Source organism: Poromitra crassiceps (assembly GCF_964638095.1).
Source record: "Poromitra crassiceps genome assembly, chromosome: 13".
NCBI classification, from domain to species: Eukaryota; Metazoa; Chordata; class Actinopteri; order Beryciformes; family Melamphaidae; genus Poromitra; species Poromitra crassiceps.
Genome location: NC_139644.1, coordinates 29,817,811 through 29,841,485, shown reverse-complemented (window position 1 = coordinate 29,841,485; position 23,675 = coordinate 29,817,811). Strand labels below are relative to the sequence as shown.

The window sequence follows — 23,675 nt, the reverse complement described above, 5'->3', positions numbered from 1 at the left end:
TGCATCCTGTCATGTCATTTAGTTCTGTGGTTAAACAAGGGCATATCACTCTGTACAATGTATTGAGGGTTTATTCAATGCCACATCATCTGTAACCTGTATGTACTTGTTTTAGTCTAATGTACTCCATTTAAAGCTTTTGATTTGTCTGCTCCTGCATCAGTGTGGTGTGCAACATTATACAGGATTGTAAATCATTTTGAACATAACAATGCAATAAAAGTACAGGATTTTCTTTTATACACATTGCCAATATTTACTGCAAGACTCCTGTGGTAACCGCCTACAAGGGTACATCCCCCCCACCAACACGTACAAATATAGTGTGCATATTCCAATTTCTACTCCAAAATGACAAATACTATGCATACTGTATGATGCAATATACTGTACATAATATACATGTATGGGTTCCCACACCGTATTAAACATTAAAGGACTTTTCAAGGACTTCCCAGGCCCAAATCCATCAAATTCAAGGACCCAACACGGCATAGTTTGAGATCCCCATCAAGGTTAATTGCTGTTACAACACTGATCATTTTTATAATGAGAACTATCAGGCTTTGCAGAAGCTCATAGACAATGAAAAAGAGAGGTTTGAATCTGAACACTTCTCATTATGGAACATAAATTATTAATGTAAAGTACAAAAACTATCAAAAGAATTTCTATTGTTACACAAAATATATAAGTTTATTTTATGTTGAACTATTTTCTTCTTTAAATGAATCAACTTCAAACTAAGAATCTTTATTTAGTTATTTGGAGAAATGCATCCCAGTTACAGGTAGGCCTATAGACCAGATTTGTGGTTCATAGTATTGGGTAAGTTAGCACCACCTATGTGATACCAAGAACAACTGGACACAGTAGCACATTTTAGATTTTATTGAAAAAGTGTCTAGCAAAGAAAAACAACTTATAAGCCTTCAAATAACCACAGATCTTATTTACTGGGTCTTGCCTCCCCCATTTTTTTTTACTATTTTGTCTTGTTTTATCATTAGTTTCAAAGACATCACAGTCAGCCCCTCACCGCTACATTTTCCTACCACCCTGCCCCCCCGTGTCCTTTGGTCACTCAGTGAGGTAGAAGTGCATTTTGTCATTGACGTTCTTGCGCTCAGGATTAAGGCGCTTCAGGATCTGCGCCAGCACGTTGACCGTCTGCTCGCTGCTCAAGCCTGTGCGTTTGGTCTGGAACTTCTTCAGCAGGTCTTTGGTGGTCATGGGTTTGCGGATCAGGTAGCGCCGGACTGCGTCCTCTGTCAGCTGCACGTCACTGTGGGGTACATGGATGGAGAAGAGACAATTTTGAGGGGCAGAGGAGAAGCAGAGTAGCATTTTTACATCTAAATGAAAGCTCCTTTTTGTCTTTTAATGTCAGCATTTGCAACTTTTAATATTATTCAGTCATCTCAGTCTGTAAATTGCTGAGAATTAATATAGCTATAATGCTTGGAGACATTAGGAAAGATTGTTTAGCTTGTGTACCTGGAGCTGGGGGTGGATTTGCCTGATGGGGGCTGGGGTGTGCTCTTTCCAGAGGGGGCGGGGCTCTGACTGCTGGGCTCCATCTTCAGCCTTTTGGCAGCCGGTGAATCAGTGACAGGGCCCGGGGGCTGCCTCTTACCTGTAGGCGAGGGAGGGAGGGATTTCAGCTCACCTTTGGCATTTTCATACTCCGATTAAGAATCAAAACATCTGTCAAGTGTCTTTCATTTACAAATTGGCTATGGAGTAGATTGTATCATTTGGTGTGGGCGTGTATGTGCGAACACCTTGCTCCAGCTTGCTGGCGGCAGCACGGAGTGTACTGGAGGTGGAGGCGGAGTCTATGGACGGTGTCCCGGGACGACTGCCAGTCCTGGAGCTGCCGCCGGAGCCACGCCCCCCTCCACGCTTCGGAGGCGTGCGCTTCTTCTGAAAGAAAAGAGAAACAAAGAGGAGTTAGTTGGGGGGGGGGGGGGTGAAAGGCACACCATGTGAACGAGACAGAATTCAGAAAATTAGAGATCATGAGATTACTGTGACAGAACTACATTAGCGATGTCTTATTTTCAGCACATGCAACAGCCAATGAAGATCAATTTGTTACAAATTGAACACACCCATCCTGGTTATCCACACCTACGTGCAAGTTGTACATGTAACAACGGCAGAGAAAGAAAACCTTTTCTGACAGAAGTCAAATGCAAAATTGTTAATATGGGCTAACGATTATTTTATTATTCATCAATGTGAAATTATGCAAATAATCAACAGTGGAAGCCAATGATGCAAGAACACAAACGGTAAAGCTGGTCAGGTAATGCAGGTTTTTGAATAAGAAAACACTACTATACTATAGCATGCGTCCATATCCAGTCATACACACACTCACTCACTCTTACCACCATGAACAAAGCAGAGGCTGCCTCTCCTTCGATGTCGCTGTCATCTGAGCTGTCTGATTCTCCGCTGCTGTCTGCGACACACAAGTCCACACAACTCAACACAGATTCAGCTGAAGCATCAGGCATCATTAACACTGCTCATATTAATTAGGTTCTCACTCAAATATGTATTTTGTCAAGTTGTAATCTGTCCTAGATTTATGTTGTACCCTTTTTCTTCTTCTTCTCCGTTTGGACTGGGGTCTTCTTTCCTTCATCTTCCTCCTCCTCCTCTTTTGCTTCGTCCTCATTCTGTTTCTCCTCCTCACTCTCTTCCTCACTTTCAGATGCCTCATCAATTCCTACAAACAAGGGACAAATGTTTTAGAAGGAAATCAGTGTAGTTGGCAATCATTCATTTAAAGTGCCAGAAGTAAAAAACAAACTATATACATGTCTACACACTTTTTGGTGAGTAAAAACATAGGCAATCTGCATTCTCATAATATTCATCACCTTAGAGAATTCTTAGCAATTATGAGATAGCAATGTCATCAGTCCAAAAAGGGAGGACTTTGCTGGTGAAAACAGACCCACTTGCAGTGTAAATGGGTTCACATCTGTGTGCTTTATTGAATCCTTAACCAACCCATGATACAGTGGCATCACTGTCTAAAGACAATTTGATTACAATTAATGGGTGCTAAAATTGCTGATGTATTAATACTTTATATGATCTATATTTGCTTATGTTCTCTGACCTTTGGGGTGGTCATCTCCTTTGCTGCTGGGCTTTCCTTTCTCTGGCTCCTCCTCTGAACTGAAATTGGGGACAACATTTAATGTGTGCAAAGCTGTGCATGTCACAAGATAGGCGTTAAAAAAATAAATAGAAATAACCGCCTCACTGTTGTATGCCTCCAGCAACAAGTCAAGTTGCATACATCCATGTCTGTCCAGATTCATACAAGCACAAATACCTTGAAGCCCACAGCACAGTGGTGTTTAAGCCTTATGGCACTTTAGGCAATGTTTGGGGGTACCTCAACAACATGGCTAATCGTTTTCAACATGGAAAATGGTTCTAACCATATCCACCCACATACCCCTAGCCACTCCCTCTAACCCACCCCTCAAATCCCGAATCTCTACGACCTTCATATCCCTAGCCCCGCCCCCTTCCCACAACCCACATCCCCGAGCCACTCCCCCTACCCACCCCTCAAACCCAGACTCTGTAAAGCTTTGTTCACACTGAGATATTTATTTTTCTCCCTGTCGCTCGATTCAACCCTTTGGAATCGCTCTGTCGCTGTGTTTAAATCGCTCGTCAACAGGCACAAGAATTGACGGACATCTGGCTAATGTTAGACAGGATGAAAACGCAATATCATGTTTGTCCACTACGAGCCACCATAGTTGTTTACAAACTAAGCCTATCAGCGTGCTCATAACGCGAGCTTGCGTATCTATACCGGTAGTACAGACTTCACTTCATGTCAGCTGTCAGCCTGTCAATGCGATTTGTTGCGACACTAATAAACCAGTGGCAAATCCACACTAATAAACCAGCGGTTTGTTAAAAGCCAGTGTGATCCTTGACTCACACGGCAGCCAATCAGCGTTGAGCAGCAAGCGACTTTTGCCAGCGTAATTAAATCGAGTTGGGATATTTCATCTGGGGCGAAGAGCGAATTTTCGCCCTATCGCTCTGCTCTGTCTCTGTCGCTTGGATGCCCAGCGATTTTTCTCCCGGGCGAATATACGCTCAATCGCTCGTTTGCATTGACTTTGTATGTAAACTCGATGCTAGCGAAAAACTTTAATAGGTCGGTGTGAACGCACCTTAAGACCTTCCTATCCCTAGCTATGGCCCATTTTTCTCTAGCCCCACCCCTTTCCCTCACCACGCCCCTCAAGGCACAATGACCTTGAACTTTGACCACCAAAATCTAATCAGTTCATCCTTCAGTCAAAGTGGACATTTGAGCCAAATTTGAAGAAATTCCCTCAAGGTGTTCCTGAGATATTGTGTTAACGAGCATGGGACGTACAACCTGAAAACATAATGCTTACAGGCAGCCACATCTATCACCTGCGGAGGCATACAAAATATTTTATACACGTGTGACGTGTCCATAAGGTGTGTATGAGTGTGTGTGTATGAGAATGCATTGAATCTGACCTGCTTTCGTCGGACATGTAGTCCACCTCTATGCCCTCGTAGTCGCCGTCATCACTGTCCTCCATGGCCTCATCGTCACTGCCCTTCCTCTTCTTCTTCTTCTTCTTCTTTCCTTTCCCCTCCTCTTTCTTTGCCTTCGCCTTGCTCTCTCCATCTGGTCCAGGGGATGGATGGAAGGAAGCAGGGGAGGAAGGAAGACGTATGAGCAGGAGGGGAGCCCAGGCAGCGTCAAGAGAGAAGAGCATGGAGAGAGGAACAATGGTGAGAGAGGGAGGGAGGGAAGAAGCAAACGTCCTCAACTCTCCACCATGATAGCTCATGTGTGGTCAGCTTTCTGGTACAAACTGGCTGCCGTGCATCACCCAGGTGGGTGCTACACATCGGTGGTGGATGAGTTGAGTTCCCTCCCCTGATATGTGAAGCGCTTTGAGTGTCTTGAAAGGTGCTATATAAATCCAATCAATTACTGTATTATTAATTATTATTACAAATGGAACAGAATGAGGAGACATTTAAATGCTTTACTACAATTACATTTGAAGTGGCCGGTTTTTCCTTATCTTTCACAACCTCTGTCTCTCTCAGTCTCAGGATCCTTTGCTTTCCTCAGTCACAGCCCGCCTCTCTCTCCTCCTTACCCTCTCCCATGCTGCTGTCGCTGTCGTCGCTGCTCATCTCCAGGTCGTCTTCCAGGTCGTGGATGCGCAGGTCGCCCCCTCGCCCGCCGCCCTTCTTCTTTTTCTTCTTCCCCGCCTTCTCGGTCTCGTCCTCGTCGTCGTCAACACCGCGCTCCTGTTCCCGCAGACGCCTCTGCAGCATGATGCTGAAGTGGTTCACTACCTTGTTCCTCCTGTAGGGGGGGGGGGGGGCAGGCATCATAAATGCAATGTCCAAAATCCACCTTCTGACGCACCTGCCACGGGCTGGTAAACAAATAAACAGTACCTGCCAAAAGTCATATTCATCTACTTTTTTCTTTCTTTCATTTTTTAACTGATGTTAGGCTAGTTGACCATCCAGACAGCAGAGAAACAGGAGGAACAGTTTAGTTTAGATACAGGCAGCTAATCAAAAGCCACTCATGGTCAGGCACAGTGATCCAAACCTTTTGAAGAAAGGCAAAGACTGGACAGAACCAAGGCTTTCAAATATTAGTGGGACACTTACTGATTTATCGGCCAAAGACACATTTGACTGGTATTTGGTGCTTGGCAGGTGGTCATTTCAGACACTGTATGTGTGCATGTGAAGTACATTTTAAGTTCAAATTGTCTGTTCCACTTATGCATCCAAATACAACTCTCTCTCTCACACACAAATTCGTTCCAAAACACAAATGAGCTACTTTGCATGCCACTCCTTCCCCACTGCGCACGTCTTCAATCTCTTTCCCGACCAGCTCAGTGGCCTTGTGGTCTGAGTGTCCGCCCTGAGACTGGGAGGTCGTGAGTTCGATCCCTGGCCGAGTCATACCAAAGACTATAAAAATGGGACCCATTGCCTCCCTGCTTGGCACTTAGCATCAAAGGGTTGGAATTGGGGGGTTAAATCACCATGTGATTCCCGAGCACGGCGCACGTTGCCGCTCACCGCTCCCCCAGGGGATGGGTCAAATGCGGAGAACAAATTTCACACATTGTGTGACAATCAGTGGGACTTTACCTTTACCCCCCTCCCTGCGTCACAGACACCCAATCCTTCCTCACCTGCCCCACTCCTCCTCAGCTTCCTCGGCCGTGAGCGTGCGGTGCTTGGCCAGCGGTGTGAAGTTGTACCAGCCGTGCACGGGGAAAGCCTCGAAAGCCCCATCGGGACACTGTGTGAAGATGTAGTAGGATGCGTTCTCTGTAACACCGCCCTTCTTTTGACCTTTGAACCTGTAAAAACCGCACACAAACAGACAAGAGGGAGAGAGTGGCTATATTGCACACAAAACAATGCATATCAGGTTCCTATGCTTTCACATGGGAACATTTTGACCCAGGACATATTGCTGTTTATACAGTATACATGTGGATTAGAGCTGGGCAATATATATCTTTATTGTGATACAGGACTAGATATAGTAGTCTTACATTATTGGTTATGGTAATATTGTGATATGACATTACAGTAAAAAAATTTGAACTTACCAGACTATTCTATTATTATATCCACATTACTGTATTGATCAAAAATCTCATTGTGTAAATATTTTGCAAAAGCATGAAGTCATCCCTAAAATATGGTTGCAATATCGATATCGCAGTATGTGATCAAATATAACGTGATATTTAATTTGGTCCATATCGCCCAGCCCTAAACTGGTGTGACAATAAATTTTTCGCTACCTAGCGGCTGTAGTTGCTTTGCAACTGTTTTTTTCCCCCATTTTCCTGCATCATTTCCTGCATAGATCCCAGGTTTTTGGCTGAAACGGAGCCACAGCAAGGGATGCATGTGAACTCCACAGTACTAACACATTCTAGGGGTTTACTGTTTAAGATCTAAACGAGTTTAAAGAGGAATTTCCACATCTACTGCATGGAAAGTTGGATTAGTGAGTCATTCCCAATGCATTCAAATATGAGTGCATTGTCCCTCATTTGTGAAAATAAGTGTGTTTAGATTATAATGATAACATGCAAGCCTATTGAGAAAGAGAGAAAGAGAAAGTCAGTGAGTTCGAGTCCGTTTGAGATGGGAAGAGTGAGAGACGGAGTTAAAGAAGCGTGTTTGTCCCCACCTCTTGCCAGCTCGGCCGTTGACCTTGAGGATCCAGGGCTGGTCCTCCACTTTGAACTCGCGCGTCACGATGCCAAACTTCTTCCGCCGCGCTTCCTCCCGCTGCTTCTTGCCAAACTCACTGCCGGCCGCGCCTTCCTGCGACTCGTCCTCCCCGTACATCCGCCGGGCGCTCATGTCTCTTTCCATACGAGCCTGGGGGGAGGGAAGGAGGTCATTCAGTCAACTATTATCTGTACGTTAAAATATACTCGGCTTGAGCTGTGATATCTTGACCAGGGCCGTCTCCCAAAAGCACCTTCCATACCGACAGGATCACAGGCTTTAAAATACACTTGACTAAGTGCTGCGTTGAGAAACGCACGTAGGTAATGAACAAGCCTTCATAGGATTACACTTAAAGCACTCTTTACCTCACAATCATTACTGGTAAACGAGGTCCTGAACATTTAACAAGGAAAGTGCTATACTTAAACTGCCCACAAGAGGGACTAATAAACTATCGATCACCGTGGGGAACATTCATGGTCATGGCAGGAAAATCCCTGCACCGTGGAATATGAATGGATCTATAGAAACAGCTCGGTGTGGACTATTTAATTTGAAAATATATGAGGCATCTTGCCAACATTATGATGCAGTGTAGCAATACAAGTGTCAGTATGTGTCCTAATGTGTCATAAGAAGCAAGTGTTTGCAATGGACATGTTCATTTCTCAGCAGCACTACTCATCTTATGTTTACAACTAATGGCCTTTTTCATTGCATTTACATTTAGAACCAATTATATCAATATAGTCGCTCTGACATTATTCCCTTTTAATAGTCCTTATTGTATTTCCTACTATATTTCCTGCAATATATTTTACTATACCCCTTTTGTTATGGTTGAATTTATATGGACACACATAACATACTGTCTCAATGGAGAGGTTAACAGGTCCGGCGTTATCTTTTGTAATTATTAAAGGAGAATTTCGGTTTTTTCTAACCTGGAGCCATCTCCTGCCATTAATTATGATTTGTCCACTCACCCGGCGATCCCTGCGGCGTATCTGGGCGTCCTAGCGTTGTTTTGATATCAATAGCGTCCAAGTCAGTCGTAAAGTGGAGTTGATTTGGGGCCAAGTGTGAGCCTGTATTTCCTGCATCTAAATAGCTATTTTTCTTCCCTTTTTCGCCAAATATCGCCATAATCTGATCCGTCAACATCCAGCAGAGTGTTATTTCACCCCTATGTGGGATTCGAAATAACGAAGGTTATGCCAAACCCCACATAGGTTACGCTAAAACCACGACCGCAAAGCGTCCTGCCTGTATTTGGCCAGTCGACAGGAAAGTATCGCGGGACTTCACGAGACTTGGTGACCTAGATCACGTTTGAGGTAATTTGATCCCTGTGCACTCCAGGAAACAGCCTGGGGTGAAATAACACTCTGCTGGATGTTGACGGATCAGATTATGGCGATATTTGGCGAAAAAGGGAAGAAAAATAGCTATTTAGATGCAGGAAATACAGGCTCACACTTGGCCCCAAATCAACTCCACTTTACGACTGACTTGGACGCTATTGATATCAAAACAACGCTAGGACGCCCAGATACGCCGCGGGGATCGCCGGGTGAGTGGACAAATCATAATTAATGGCAGGAGATGGCTCCAGGTTCGAAAAAACTGAAATTCTCCTTTAATACTACCGTAAATTCCGGACTATAAGCCGCGGCTTTTTTCCCGTTTTTTGGCCCCTGCGGCTTATATAACGGTGCGTCTTATCTATGGATTTTTTCAGAAAAAAAAAAAAAAAAAAAAAAAATCTCTCTTTTTTAGCACTCTTTCTAACTATAAATCCACTTCTGTTTTAATTTCCTCTCTTGCCCTCTTTTCACCACACCGCGGACACTGTGTGCACTGTAAAAATAAACAACGGTGGTGTTGTGTTATGTTGTTTTGTTGAAATGTTACGGTAATACGGTAAATGGGAGCTTCCTCAAACAGCCATCTCTTTCCCGACAATCCCCTCTGTGCGTGACCACTTACATATGGTAATTACGGTAAGCAAACGGCCACAAGCCCATCAACTCCCTCCCCCGACTACCAGGAGAAAATCACAAACTTCGGCGAATTCACACAAAGGAAGATCAAGGAATATTCCATCGAACCGGAGCAGATCATAAATATGGATGAAGTGCCTTTGACGTTCGACCTGCCACTCACTCGGACTGTTAACAAGAAGCGCCCTGGAGGATTCTTTCACCAAAAAAAAGCTTTGCTCGTTCTCGACAGCATGAGAACGAGCAGTAGATGATCATGAGGTGGTTTTTCAGACGTGTCGATATAGCAGTTTATCGCAAAAGTGTAATGGAAACACATTTTTCGCATTTGCACGTCATGTGACCCATATTATCCCTTGGAAAAGGAGCGGAAAATAAGTTTGGTAAGTAAGGTTCGATAGCCGTGTCAAAACCTCCGCAGCAAGTGGAAAACTTTGAAGCAACGCTACCTAGCAGAAAGACAAGTGTTGTGCAAAAGCGTAGCCGGGCAAATTAGATAATGTTTAATGGCAGAAATCGGTCCATGGTGACAGCAGGCTGCCTGTGTGCGCGCATTTGGCACAGCGGCGAGATGAGAGGATGAAAAGCACACACTGGTGCGGTGGTGCTGTCTGAAGTGAATACAGTGACTGTGAGTAGGCTAATACATTGCACACGTTTCAGGTGCAATTATAGAACCAAATCAGCCTTTTCCCCCCTCCATCTCTAAATCGGACCAGTTGTAGGCTATTAGGCTACCTTTTTTCCTCTGCCTGTCGCGCTGACTGCATTCACGCAGCCAGCAACATTTTGCGACTCATTTTCTTTTGAATTGATAATCAGGCTCGTTTATATGCATTGTAACTTCATGTTGGGATTTCCATTGACCATTGGTTGGATTTGAGCATGCAGGGGACGGGATATGGGGCAGATCCCCGTGCGTAATCACTGTGGCAGCTGCTGCAACGGGGAATCACTCAAACGCAACTTCAATGGAAACGCCTACAAGTCGCAATTGTACATTGTCGAAGTTGTAGAAATATCGCAATTCTTTTGCGAAAAACTGTAATGGAAACACAGCTATAGATGAAGAGGAGTTCGTTGGTTTTGAGTGACAATGAAGGAGAGAGGAGAGTGGTTGACGAAGCCACCCTGAACCTGTTCGTTTCCGACACTGAAGATGAGGACTTTGGTGGTTTCAGTACGCAGGAAGAAGAGGAAGACGAGCATTAGTGACTTGACTTCTCTGGTTACAGGTTTGCTGCACATATAGCCTATTGTTGTGTGATTTTGTCTGGGGATTAGTGACCTGACTTTTGTTTTGTTTTGTTGAAATGTTAATAAATGGGAGCTTCCCCAAACAGCCATCGCTTTCCCGACATTCCTCTCTGTGCACGAACCCTTTCATATGGTAATTAAACATCAAAACACCCGCGGCTTATAGACCGGTGCGGCTTATAGAAGAAAAAAATAGTCAATTTTGGTCCCGCGGCTTATACACCGGTGCGTCTTATAGTCCGGAATTTACGGTAGTTATTAGGCACAAAATCTGGGAATCCATTGGTTAAAAAAATAATAAAAACAAATATATATTTTTTAACCTCTGGGGGCAAAGTCGTTTCAATACCTGAATAACCGGAACTCAACGCTGAGGCTCTTGGCCGCGCACATTTATGCTCGTTTTACCGCCTGCTATATTTGGTTCTTCCTGTCAACAGCACTGCAAAAGAAACGTGGAGCTAACAGATGAGCCATTTGTGTTGAATGTTCTTTCGTGATTGTTGTGACCCAGGGACCACCATGCTGTCTGATGAAGCAACCTGAGGACCATTGGTGTGAGGAAATGGGTTGAGATTACATGGCAACTACATGGTAAATGGTAAAATGGTAAATGGACTGCATTTATATAGCGGTTTTATCCAAAGCGCTTTACAATGTGCCTACATTCACCCATTCACACACCGAAGGCGGCAAGCTGCCACGCAGGGTGCTGGCACAGCCATCGGGAGCAATTTGGGGTTCAGTGTCTTGCCCAAGGACACATCGACATGTGGACTGGAGGAGCCGGGAGCAATTTGGGGTTCAGTGTCTTGCCCAAGGACACATGTGGACTGGAGGAGCCGGGCATCAAACCACCGACCTTCTGGTTGGTGGACGACGCGCTCTACCTCCTGCGCCACAGCCGCGTACATTATTGAATGCATGGTCAGGGACAGAGACCACCTGCTATGCTTTCACAGACCACCAGGGTGCCGCGGACAACCTGTTGAAGACCCATGCTCTAAAAATTGAATAGGTCCAATAAAAATATTTTCAAAATACCAGAAAGTCAGAAACATCAATGATAAATGACAATGATAATTCAAAAGGCCATATCCTTGCAATAACTAGGACCACCATGGCTGCCACCACGGCCACGCTATTGCTGACTTTCTATATTTTCTGTAGCCATCAAATGTAAGCCTACTCAAGCTAATACAAACACTCCAACATAGCCCCTCACTCAGTCAGTGGACTAGCTCCATGGTGATTACCTTAATCTTCAGAACACAAAATTAACACATTTACATTCTTAAATTGAGTATAGAAAAATATACCCAAGTGTAAATAAGCAAAGTGTTCATGAAAGTGGAGAAAAAGGCACATCATTATTGATGTTCTGCTGCAGCCTGCCTCAAGCGTTATTTGAAAGAGGGCCAGAGTTCCCATGGGATATGAGTGACATTCATCTGTCTAAGAGTAACCCACAGGTTCCACAGGTGGAACAGTAAGAGTAACCCACCTGTGTCCAGGTGGAACAGTAAGAGTAACCCACCTGTGTCCAGGTGGAACAGTAAGAGTAACGCGCAAATTCCACTGAGTCCAGGTTCGGTCCGGCTGCGCTCTGGTACGGCTTCGGAGCCAATACATTTCCACTCTAATCAATGTGTCAACTTCCACCAACTCCGCTGCGTTGCGTGTCTACTCTGTCCCAGCTCCGACGATCCGGAGGTCTCCGAAGCAGATACGCAAGGCTTCTATTTTTCCCGGATGTCAGAGCAAAGCCGCAGCAAGTTCGCACAGATAAGGGTAGAGCGGGACAGGAAGTACGACACAGAAACAAAATAAAACATCCGGTGGTTTTCAGAATAAAACACTCCGTGTTGACCCCAGATCGTATTTCACATAATCAACATAACTCTGCACGTCACGGCGTAACCCCGGCGTAACCCACCTGTGTCCAGGTGGAACAGTTGACTTTGTCTCCTGAGTTGAAGGCCATGATGCTGTACTTCTTGCTGGTGTTCCTATGGAATAGATAGACAGGCAAACAGACATTAGTTAATTCATTCATTGTCTTCAGTCGCTTATTCCTATTGAGGGTCACAGTGAACTGGAGCCTATCCCAGCATGCACTGGGCAAAAGGAAGGGAAAGACCCTGGACAGGTCACCAGTAGATCACTGGGCTAACACACATTCACACCACTTTCGAGTCTCACATTTGACCTGACTTGTTAGTCTTTGGACTGTGCGAATCCAGTGCACCCATTGGAAGCACACACAAACATGGGAGAAGGCAGGCACAAAGACAGTGCTGTGAGGAAGCAGTGCTATGCTAACAACTGAGCCACTGCACCAAATAGCTGTCTGAATCTGTCATGTTTAATCATAAGTCCCTTTTATACAGGATCATTGCAGCGTTACTACGCCTCACCTCCTGTTTAAATGTCACAAGGACGGAATGGCGTGTCATTTTGTTACGCTTTTCGCTCCGCCAGCGGAGGTAGTAACAGAGATGAGTCGATGTCTATTTAAGAGGGTAACCCGGGAAGCTCAGTTCATTCATAAAAAATTACAGGAGGACTGACGGGAAACCATCTCGGAGATTGATTACTATCAGAAATAATTATAACCAAACCACAATTCCAACCAAAGCATAGTTCAATACAGCAGTGGAATCAAAGGAATGGCAAAAAAGGGGGAAAAAATCACTGTTACTCGAGTCTCGCCTGTTGTGTGTTCCTTTACGGAAAACTACTATAGTATTCCTGTATATAGCCTACTAAATAGCCTATATCCCAACAAATCCATAACTCCCAATAGGAATATTATTACATGTAAGCTACTAGCAGAGCTGCCAAGTCTCACCCTTTGAGATTGTTAGTCAATTCAACCTCTTCACATGCGCACAAGCCACACTTGCTTTCCCTCTCACTGATATTATAATATTTCCATAACTTGCTGCTTGCCGTAGTTCGAGTCTGTCACAGAGTGAGCCCGCCCTATTCTGCCTCTGATTAGCTGACCCAGATATTCTTACCCTAACCTTAACCAATCATCAGTCCCCTGCCTAAATCTAACCAACCCAACGAAAGGCAATCACGAGTACCAACCAATCAGCGGCAGAGTAGGCCGGGTCATGGAGTCACTATCCCAGGAAGAGAACAACAACAAAACAGTTTGGCGAACATTTGAAAAGAAAACTCAGTTTTCTGTGTCAGCTGAATAATGCCGTGACACTCTTTCAACTGAAGCGGGAGGTCAAACGGTAGGTAACCACCTCATTTTGATCATCCAAAATACGTTATTTTTATAGAATAAAATGCGTTATAGTCACTCAGTCGGAGCAGGAGTAACGTTACACGCGCTGCTGGTGAACAGCGTGGCAGGTTGCTGCGTGGGATTAACAAAAAACAACAACCGTGACTAATAGCAGTGTTAGTTAAAATCATCAGGTATTTGCATGTGTGAGCTAATTGATACTTACTATGAGCTAAGGGGATTTACAGTAACATGTAGCTCTCTTTTGAGACTGTGGGTCATGCAGTCCTTAAAGGACGGCTTTTCCGTGGGGGATATGAATATATATTAAATCTCACGCCCCTAAGGTTTTCGAATCCGTTGAAATTTTTGAAATTGGAGCTTCACTCCCAGAGATATCAAGCATCTCTCACATATTTTTTGGGCCAGCCGATGCGTTTCGCGTCATCTGGCCCAAGTCCGCCTTGCGGAAGTCGTGCACCTATGAACTACAACTGTTGTGAGCCATGGTCCCGCCTCTAGAGGTCCTCCACGCCCCTTCAGAGGTCTGAAGAAAAACAAAAAGGCAGCCATCTTTTCGACCACCTAGCCTGCTGTAGCTAGGTTAGCTTTCCATAGCTCCTTGCAAAGAGACGATTTTCTCGGGAACGGAAGCACGGACAGACACGTGACTGGCGGCATTGGAAAGCTCGTCAAATTTTACATCTAGTAGTAGGTGGGTTGAAGTAACAAAATCAACGCTGAGCAATGTACCCGTTTTTACACATTTTTACAGAAAATAGTTTCAACATCAGATGCACGTAACTCCTACGAAAATGCCTTAAAATGCATGAAAAAAAAATTATGAAGACATCTCCCGACATATATACTTCAGTTTAAATTTGGTGCAATTTGGAGGCAATTTATTTTCGATTTATTTCTTCTTCTCTCCATATATTATTGTCGAAGCCTTCTTCTTCTTCTTTGAGTTTTATGGCGGTTGGCAAACATATATGTGCATTACCGCCACCTACTGGAGTTTGATATCAGCCAAACGCCTGAGGGGTGGGCATGGAAACGAAGGCCACGCGAGCCCAGTGCATTGTGGGAAATGTAGTATTTCGAGTCCCCGCACCCGCACCTCCACCCCCCCACCCCCCCCCCCCCACCACACAGAGCGGATTTCTGGTGATATCTCAGGCTGTAAACAACCAATTTCAAAAATTTCAACGGATTTGAAAACCTTAGGGGCGTGAGATTTAATATATATTCATATCCCCCACGGAAAAGCCGGCCTTTAACGGCACACTTCCATTTTTGTCTGTTTGAAACAAATTGAAAGATGTCAGCGAAGAAGAAGCAGAGAGACCTGCTGTCATTCTGGGCAGTGAAGGGTCAACCACCCCCTGCCAAACTTTCCAGGTCAGAGGAAACAGTGGAGGAGGCTGTGGATCTGACTTCTCTTCTTACAATTATTTTCATTTCTACTTGTGCTGGTCAATTATGAATACACTATATATTAAATAGCAGGAAACTAGTTTTTAAGTTGCACAAATAATTGGGTGGAGAGGAGCTGCCTGAATAATGACAGAATAAGACTGAATAATGACATCTGACAGTCTAATCCTAATGTAGACTTGGACTCTGTGTATTCTATTCATTTTAGCAATTGATCATACTTCTTGCATGTTCACTATTCAGAGTGAAAGAGAGAGAGAGAGCACGAGGAGGCTGACAGTGCAGGGAGAGCAGCTGGCATGGGGGTGAAGACTGAATAATTACATCACACAACAGTAATCCTAATGTTAATTTAAATTGAGATATCCCTCTAAATCTACCCTAAAAAAAGGGTATCAAATCTCACTCCTAACTGTGGCTGAAACTTGGCAGCCCTGTACTAGCCTACAGAAGAGGGAAATAGTAAAATACCTATGTTCACTAACTCGCCACCATCGCAGGAATAAGGACTATACAGATTTGACTCTACGGCCGCCACAGCAACAAAAAGGTCAAAGGCTGACATGGCATGAAATTAAAGCAACATTTTCCGTGTACAAACTAACACACAACAGAGCAGAGACATACAGCAGGGCGCGGGCAGACAGGCGCGGTCAGACGGGCACGGTCAGAGAAAGAATAGCTGCCACACATTGTGTAGTTATTTGCATTGTCGGGGTGGAAGGCAGGCTATGATGTTACTCACTTTGGGACTCGCACAGTGTATTCTGTGGCTGAAGAACTGCTGCCCCCCTGTAAGACAAAGACACATCCAGAGAATCACTTTAGAAGTTTTGCTCTTGGCACTGAATTTCCTCCAATCTGGAACGTCAACTGAAGGATTGTAATACCAAATGGACTACGGCCTCTTTTCAATTGGATTTGAGCACTGTGTGTGGAGACACTGTGTGTGGAGACACTGTGTGTGGTGTTGGACTTGGGCTAACAGAGTTTAATAGAATAATGCATGTGAAAAGTGCAATATATTTGACATCTAAACTGTAACAGTGCACAAGCCACACAGACAGACATTACAGGCTATGTATGTTAGTATTGTTGATTTGCTAGTGTTCTTATTGTGTTGTTTACCTTGTTTTACATGTATTATGTGTTTTTTAATTGGACCTTGTGTCTGACAATAAAGTGATGATGATGATGATGATGATGATGATGATGATATGTAGAGGAATAACACAGTTTGAAAGATTGACTACTTTGCATAGAGTAAACTCCACTCAGAACTTACCAGTGACGTCATGGTTGGGCTGTCTGTGTATATTCACTCTGTAGCTGGCTTAGGTACACTGTGGAAAAGAAGAGTAATGATGCTGAATCTGGCTTATTGTGAATTAAAGGACAATAGTAGACGGACGGTTTCACTGGAATGCTGTTGCTAGGGAACAGTTTGAAACCTAGCTTATTTCCTGCCTGCTACTGTATTAGCAAACAAGACAATAGGAAGTACCGTAAATTCCGGACTATAAGCCGCACCTTTTTTCCCGTTTTTTGGCCTTTTTTGGCCCCTGCGGCTTATATAACGGTGCGGCTTATCTATGGATTTTTTCCAAAAAAAAAAAAAAAAAAAAAAAAGCTCTCTTTTTTAGCACTCTTTCTAACTATAAATCCACTTCTGTTTTAATTTCCTCTCTTGCCCTCTTTTCACCACACTGTATGACACTGTGTGACACTGTGTGCACTGTAAAAAAAGAAACACAGGTGGTGTTGTGTTATGTTGTTTTGTTGAAATGTTAATAAATGGGAGCTTCCTCAAACAGCCATCTCTTTCCCGACAATCCCCTCTGTGCATGAACCCTTACATATGGTAATTAAACATTAAAACACAATAAAAAAAAAAAAAAAAAAAATACCATTAAAACACCCGCGGCTTATAGTCCGGTGCGGCTTATATAAGAAAAAAATAGTCAACTTTGCAGGTGCGGCTTATAGTCCGGAATTTACGGTAAGCCAGGAGCAATTTAGAACCTTTGTTGTCAAGTTAAAACTGTACATACTTGACGATATAAAGATTCTAAAATGTACCCCATATTATTATTATTTATTTTTTTGCCATGTTTTTTTTAGCGGGGGGTTCCTATCTGGATCAAACCCCAGGGGAGCACGGGGAGAACGCGTAAACTCCGCACAGAAAGGCCCTTTTGACGAGCCCACCTGGGCAGTAGGCACTGAGGACATGGGGATGGGGACACACCCTCAGGGCCCACAGCGTACCAGGTGGGAATTGAACCCGGGACCTTCTTGCTGCGAGGCGACAGCACTACCACTGCACCACCGTGCCCATTATTATTAGCAAGAAATAAGCAAGGTTTCAAACTGTTCCCTAGCAACAGAATTCCAGTGAAACTGTCCTGATCGCGTTAATTCCGCAAAAGCAGTTAGCTGGTGGCTACTGTGTGATGTCTAAATGTTGTAATTTAGCGAGTGCAAGTTAACACCATTTAAATTCAGCATGTAGCTAACATTATATCCCTTGGGTCACACAAAACTTAGAGTTGACAGTCAGAGATGGTCTATTTTTCATTATACGTTAATTGTACCCACTAAAATGATCTTGGGGTGTCAGGTTAGCCCCTTTTGGGACGTGTGTCATCTAACTGTAAGGGATTATCACTTAGTCAGTTACCCTACACAGTCCCTTGTCTAAACGCTAAAGGCGCTGACAGGGTTCTGCGCAGCCTCGACTTGGAGCCTTGCCGCCGACTAGCGGCGACAGCGAGACTGTGCATACTCGAACGTAACTCGGCACGTTGGCTGCAGTACACGTCCAAAACACTAGGTGGCTTGTGGTACACTTACGTCCATTACATATGATGTTATTGTGTCGTTTACCAAGAACTTGCAATCATGTCGGTGGGCGGACATTTTATTGTCCTTCTATTCCCAAACTCATTTCGGTGAGCCTGCAGAAGGCTTTGCTAGATGAGGGACAAGCACTGTTAAATGAGGAAATGGCATCAATCCTCATTCCTCACAACAAGTACATCAGCGGATATGTGCGCGGCCCAAGGCAACGGCCAATCACAGCTCTCATGCTGGTCACGTCACGTCCGCGTTGACGCCGCAGAGTTTGCGCTTAAGTGAGGACTGGAAAAATGTCCCAAGTAGCATAACATACCTATCTGCTCGTTGTACAGGTGTCACAGAGACATTCCAAAGCCACCTACCAAAAGCAGAACTCTTCATTGATTACATCCATTTGAAAGCTTGATGCTGCCAAGTAGGCTACCTGTTTTATCCCAATTCTGTGCTGGTGATATTATTTTTTCGAAAATGCCAAGATGGCAGCCGTCCCTTCTTCTGTGAGCTTCCGACCAGAGGGGCTATGATAGCTGGGCACAACAGCACAAAACCCGTTACAGTTACATGACAGTACCAAAAGGGGCTATGAAGACTTCTGCTTTGGTAGGTGGCTGTCTCTGCGACACACCCTGCTGTAAATCAGGCACAGGTGGAAAGACTGCTTTTAAACAGTTTTTTTCCCACACAGCAGTATCATTTTAACACCCTAATACTACTGGCTTCAGTAGGGAGCTTATTATATCTTTGGATCGGACGTCGGAAACGGGTAGGAGAGTGTTTTAAATGCTCGACCCCCCCAATTGCCTTAATGGAATACTGTGGCTAGCTCGACAGATTGCAGTTCTGGAGCTGGTTTCCAGAGGGAATATCCGCAGACCAACTCGCCACAGACAGCTATAGTCCTCTGAAGCGTATTATATCTGTTAATTTTACCTACTAATGTCAACATCGTTTGAGCATAAAGCCTAACCTACTTACAGGCACGGATCATTCCTCCTGGCGCCCCTGCAGTCATGATTGTATAGTAGGGGTGTCACGATACACTCAGTTCACGATACGATACGATACACGATATTGGGTTCACAATAACGATACGATACGATATTTTAACAATATTTTTTTGCGATCGATTTGTAAGTTGAGGGGGCATCCTCGACGCTAATTTGAGTAATTTCACCATTTTCATCCTCCGTGTCTGTAACGTCCCTCGTCTGTTCAAACAAAGCAATGAAAAGGAGAGCGAGCATGCAATCAGATGCAGATCAGTGCCACCATGTCAGCTTCTTTTTCTCACGATATGAGATTTCATCTCAACGATACATATTGTCACATTTTGATATCGCGATATATTGTGGGACAATATATTGTGACATCCCTATTGTATAGGCTACTTTTTTTACTTTCACTGTCTTTCTTGCTGCATGAGGTGATTTCCCCTGTAATTGTTTTTATGAATGAGCTGAGCATTCACACTGTTCCGGGTTGCTGCTCCGACGCTTTCAAGTGGAGGCGGGTTGCCAGGTAACCCGGTGCTGTGACTAGGTCGGCTGGCGGAGCGAAAGGCGTACAACAATTATCCACCAAACCGCGTTCGTTCACGACTTTCACATCGGAGGCGCGGATCCTATTTTCCGTGCATTTCGTGGCTTTCAAGGCCGGTGTGAAAGCGGCTACTGATTCAGAGTGGATCGCAGAGGAACGGAGAACAGCGGAACATATGGGGCTAGGCCTCACTTTTAGTGAGCGCGTTTAGACAAGGGACTGTGGAGGGTAACTGATAACTCTGTTACAGTTAGATGACACACGTCCCAAAAGGGGCTAAGGTCAGATCAAACTTAAAACTCAACAGGACATTCTGTTTCCCAGAGACCATCCACTGCATGTTTATACAGTATATCATAACGTTAACTACGATATCCAAACTATTACATAATAGCCTGTAGAGCAACATTATCTATATGAAGCCTTTAAAAACCCCTCGATTAAGCTAGCGTTATTCATGCTAACATAAACAGCAGGCACATCTTTAGCAAGCTGTTTGCTACTGCTAACAACCCGTGACCTAATAATCCAGCTTCAAACTGCGTCACACACTTTAGCTATATTAAGTGATCCTAGGTATATCTAAATATCCATAAAGTAAACAGGAGAGTATATTGATTAATCCTAACCATGGATGTATTCACACTCACCGTTAGTGCCTCGATCTGCGCACAGTGCGCAGTCTCAAACCGAATCGTTCCGTCCCTCAATTTAAATGGTCGATGGAGAACTTGGACAAGATATATTGGTTCCTAGGCAGCCCCCCCATCCCTCCCTCCCTCCCCATCTCTCTCTCAAAAATATTCAATTAGCTTTATTGACAAAGCAGTATACATCAAATCAACACTGATCAACACACAGTATATATATATATATATATATATATATATATATATATATATATATATATATATACGGTATTACGGCACAGGCGAGGCTGGTTTCGAACCCGAGGTCTCCAATCGTGCATTCCTTTATAACTGGGAACTGGTAATCTTACGACTTCAAAGGTCATGAGCTGGGACGGTGACGTCACCAGAGCTGGTATTTCCCATTCCAAACTCGTAGGAGCCTCAGCAGCCCCGACCTCAAAAATCCAAGATGGCTGCGCCGCGCAACAACAGTAGTTATAATCGTAGTAATGTTGTTTAGCACTTCTGTTTTGTTTGTGTTTCATTAAATCAGCTGTACACACAGCACTGCATAACATCTATCTGGACATGAGGTTGCAGTGTTTGTATGCGCAAAATGCCGCAAAATGCCATGTTATCAACTGTTATTGCTAACAATGGCTAGCCTGGCTAGCGACTGGATCTGACCAATGAACAGTGAACTTCCCAGCTCAAGTTTTCTGCAAATGGAATGCTAACAAAACGGATGTGACATCATTTAGCCTCAACATCCCAGTTATTTTGCAATAAAGGAATGCGCCATGATACAAGCCCAACACATTAACCATCCGACCAAAGGGACAATCAATCCCTTTGGCCAAGGACCAACGTGCTTGCTTTATCCACCCAGACCCAGGATCGCTACACTACCTCCACGTGTGGGAAGCGCAGCCCCTGCCGCTTCAAGGTCTCCGCGCTCCCTCACGCTCCCGGGGCCACGCCTCCGATGACTGCGCGGCCGCCATCCTAACATCCCACTTCTGACACCAATGTAACACAGGCGAGGCTGGTTTCGAACCCGAGGTCTGCAACTTACAAGCCCAATGGCCAAGGAGCAACGTGCTTGCTTTATCCACCCAAACCCAGGCCTAGGATTGCTACAATATATATATATATATATATATATTGGCCTTGCCCGCAGCTTGGCTGCTGTGTGGGCAATGAGACCACCATCACTGATGATGTCAGATTTATGACATCACTGATGATGTCCCAGTGGGATTTATGACATCACTGATGATGTCATAGAGGGATTTCATCAGTGGGATTTATGAGGGATTTATGACAACACTGATGATGTCACAGTGGGATTTATGACATCACTGATGATGTCACAGGGTGGGCGAGCCCGCGCAGGAAGCAAGCCTAGGAATGGAGCGCGTGTAGCGTGCGAGATGCCTTGTATGATACAAAAAACAACATTAAATAGCAATAACACTCAGGTAGGTTTAATAACATGGGGAGCTGTCCCAGTAATAGTAACAACAGCAACAACAAAATACATTTACATGTCAAGCATTCGTTTCTTTCTTCACCATTTGTATTTGAAGGATTTGTATTTAAATGGGGGTTTAGATGCACTAAGGTGTGACAGCTTTACAAGACAAATTGACATGACGGGTGAAGCAAGCTCAGCTCTCTCTTCTGTTGTGTTTGACTCTGTGTATCCAAATTCAGTCTGCATCAGACTGGTGCATGTCATTTAGCAAGGGATGCACTGTCCGACACAACTGACAGCATAGACTACTGCAGTGGTTCTCAAACTTTTTTGGCTTTAGGAGGCCACCTCCTTTCCCTGATTTCTGAATCCACGTACCCCCTTTACCCAACTACAACATTTTGCTTAGAAAACTGTAAGAGAAAACTATAGCCTGATACAATGAGTTAAATTAATGATAACCCACCTTTTGAAGAATATAACATTACAAAATAAGAAGTGGAGTGAGAGTTGTAATTAGTGCCTCCTGAGCAGATTTATTTTAAAGTTTCATTTATTTTCATGATTTATTCTTAATTTTTTTCATTTTCCCCTTTGTCTCAAGTAGTACCTCCACGTACCCCTAGGTTGGGAACCACTGGGCCTACCATGTTGCCCACCTATGTTGTGGTTGTTTTGCTGAGTCAATGGTAGCCTAACACATTAGCCTACTACTAGCCTAAACTAGTATCTACTAGTTAGATATACGTTTGTGTGCAAATCAGATGAAGTGCACTGTTTAGCTGCACTGTTTATTGCTCATTAAAATGCTGACATAATCAACTGTCATTCTGTGCAAAAAACAGATTTATTAAAAAAAAAAAATCTTTGCAGAGATCAATAAACAGATTAATATATAAAGAATAAATACCGGTATGTCAATTGAATTCTGTTGAAGCTGTGTTGTATGTTTAGAAACACAATCAAATGTTCACATAGCTATTGTTGCATATGAGCTGTGTTAGTATTTCTGCCTCTCCCACCATGTTGATCCAAAACAGTCCAAGGGGCAAAAATCTATCAATATGTCAATAATTATGTTCGTTTTCTGACCGATCCGTCTGGCCGCAGCTACAGTAGTGCAAGTCAACACACACACCATGGGGCCAGTACAGGATCTGTAGCCTAGGTGTTCGTAAAGTTTTCATAGAAAGCATTCTACACAAATGTTGGGGGAAAAAAAGATTAGGAAGACAATAAACATTGTCAGCAAGACCCTGGGTGTTGACAGTCTGGTGGTTGACGTTTATGAGAGGGGGGCCCTCTCTACAACCAACAAGATCCTCCTTGACCCACTGCACCCCCTGAACAACGACCTGACCTTGAAATCCCCCCTTCAGGATGACGCCTTCGGCCCCCATCTCCCAGACTTAAGAGAGCCAGAAACTCTTCAATACCCTCTGTCATCATCACTCATTCAGACTCAGATCCACAACACATGACACTCACTCATGCTCACTCACTATCACCAGTTGCCTGTAATCAATATGTGATGATAATGACTCTGATTGTAATGGCTGTTGATCAATGTCTGTTACTGTTTTTAAACTATGTTTTTGTAATCACCCTTATTTTTGTGTGTGCTCAGCATGTCTGCCAAGCATAATGTGAGTTGGTCCATTTCTGTGCTGTTATTGCGTTACTTTCTAAATTAAGAGTTCATCTGGACTCCTTGATTACAATAAAGTGTCTGTCACCAACTAATCTTATACTCTAATAGTGAGTGAGTGAAATTGCTGCTGTAATCCTAAGAATGTCCCTCCTCTTGTCTTGTCATGTGCTCTATTATTCTACACGTTTTCCCATCAGGACTCAGTGAATTTGCATTGCTTTTTGCATTTGTACCAAACCTT

General features: G+C 44.0%; 1 protein-coding gene across 3 annotated transcripts; it reads right to left on the bottom strand.

The window, feature by feature from the left end:
* Nucleotides 1–133: 133 nt before the first annotated feature.
* On the bottom strand, nt 134–20,378 carry gtf2f1 (general transcription factor IIF, polypeptide 1). Of its 3 annotated transcripts, none has more exons than XM_083648806.1 (14): nt 20,325–20,378; nt 16,562–16,619; nt 16,022–16,068; nt 12,532–12,604; nt 7,289–7,482; nt 6,270–6,440; nt 5,202–5,413; nt 4,564–4,717; nt 3,140–3,198; nt 2,609–2,740; nt 2,391–2,470; nt 1,785–1,926; nt 1,498–1,636; nt 134–1,285 (listed from the first exon to the last, which is right to left on the bottom strand). In XM_083648806.1, exons 2-14 carry the CDS (start codon nt 16,571–16,573, stop codon nt 1,081–1,083), a joined length of 1,620 nt encoding a protein of 539 aa, XP_083504932.1. In that variant the 5' UTR covers nt 16,574–16,619; nt 20,325–20,378; the 3' UTR covers nt 134–1,080. The 3 variants fall into 3 exon arrangements, with proteins under 3 accessions (XP_083504932.1, XP_083504934.1, XP_083504933.1); XM_083648808.1 differs by having other exon boundaries at nt 2,400–2,470; XM_083648807.1 differs by having other exon boundaries at nt 135–1,285; nt 2,397–2,470.
* Nucleotides 20,379–23,675: the final 3,297 nt, after the last annotated feature.

Excerpts from the sequence above, each read along its gene's own strand:
- gtf2f1 (XM_083648806.1), bottom strand. Across the intron at positions 4,718-5,201 it reads CGACAGCAGCATGGGAGAGG|ATGGAGAGAGCAAGGCGAAG; the intron begins GTAAGGAGGAGA and ends CCCCTGGACCAG. Across the intron at positions 1,286-1,497 it reads AAATCCACCCCCAGCTCCAG|TGACGTGCAGCTGACAGAGG; the intron begins GTACACAAGCTA and ends TGTACCCCACAG.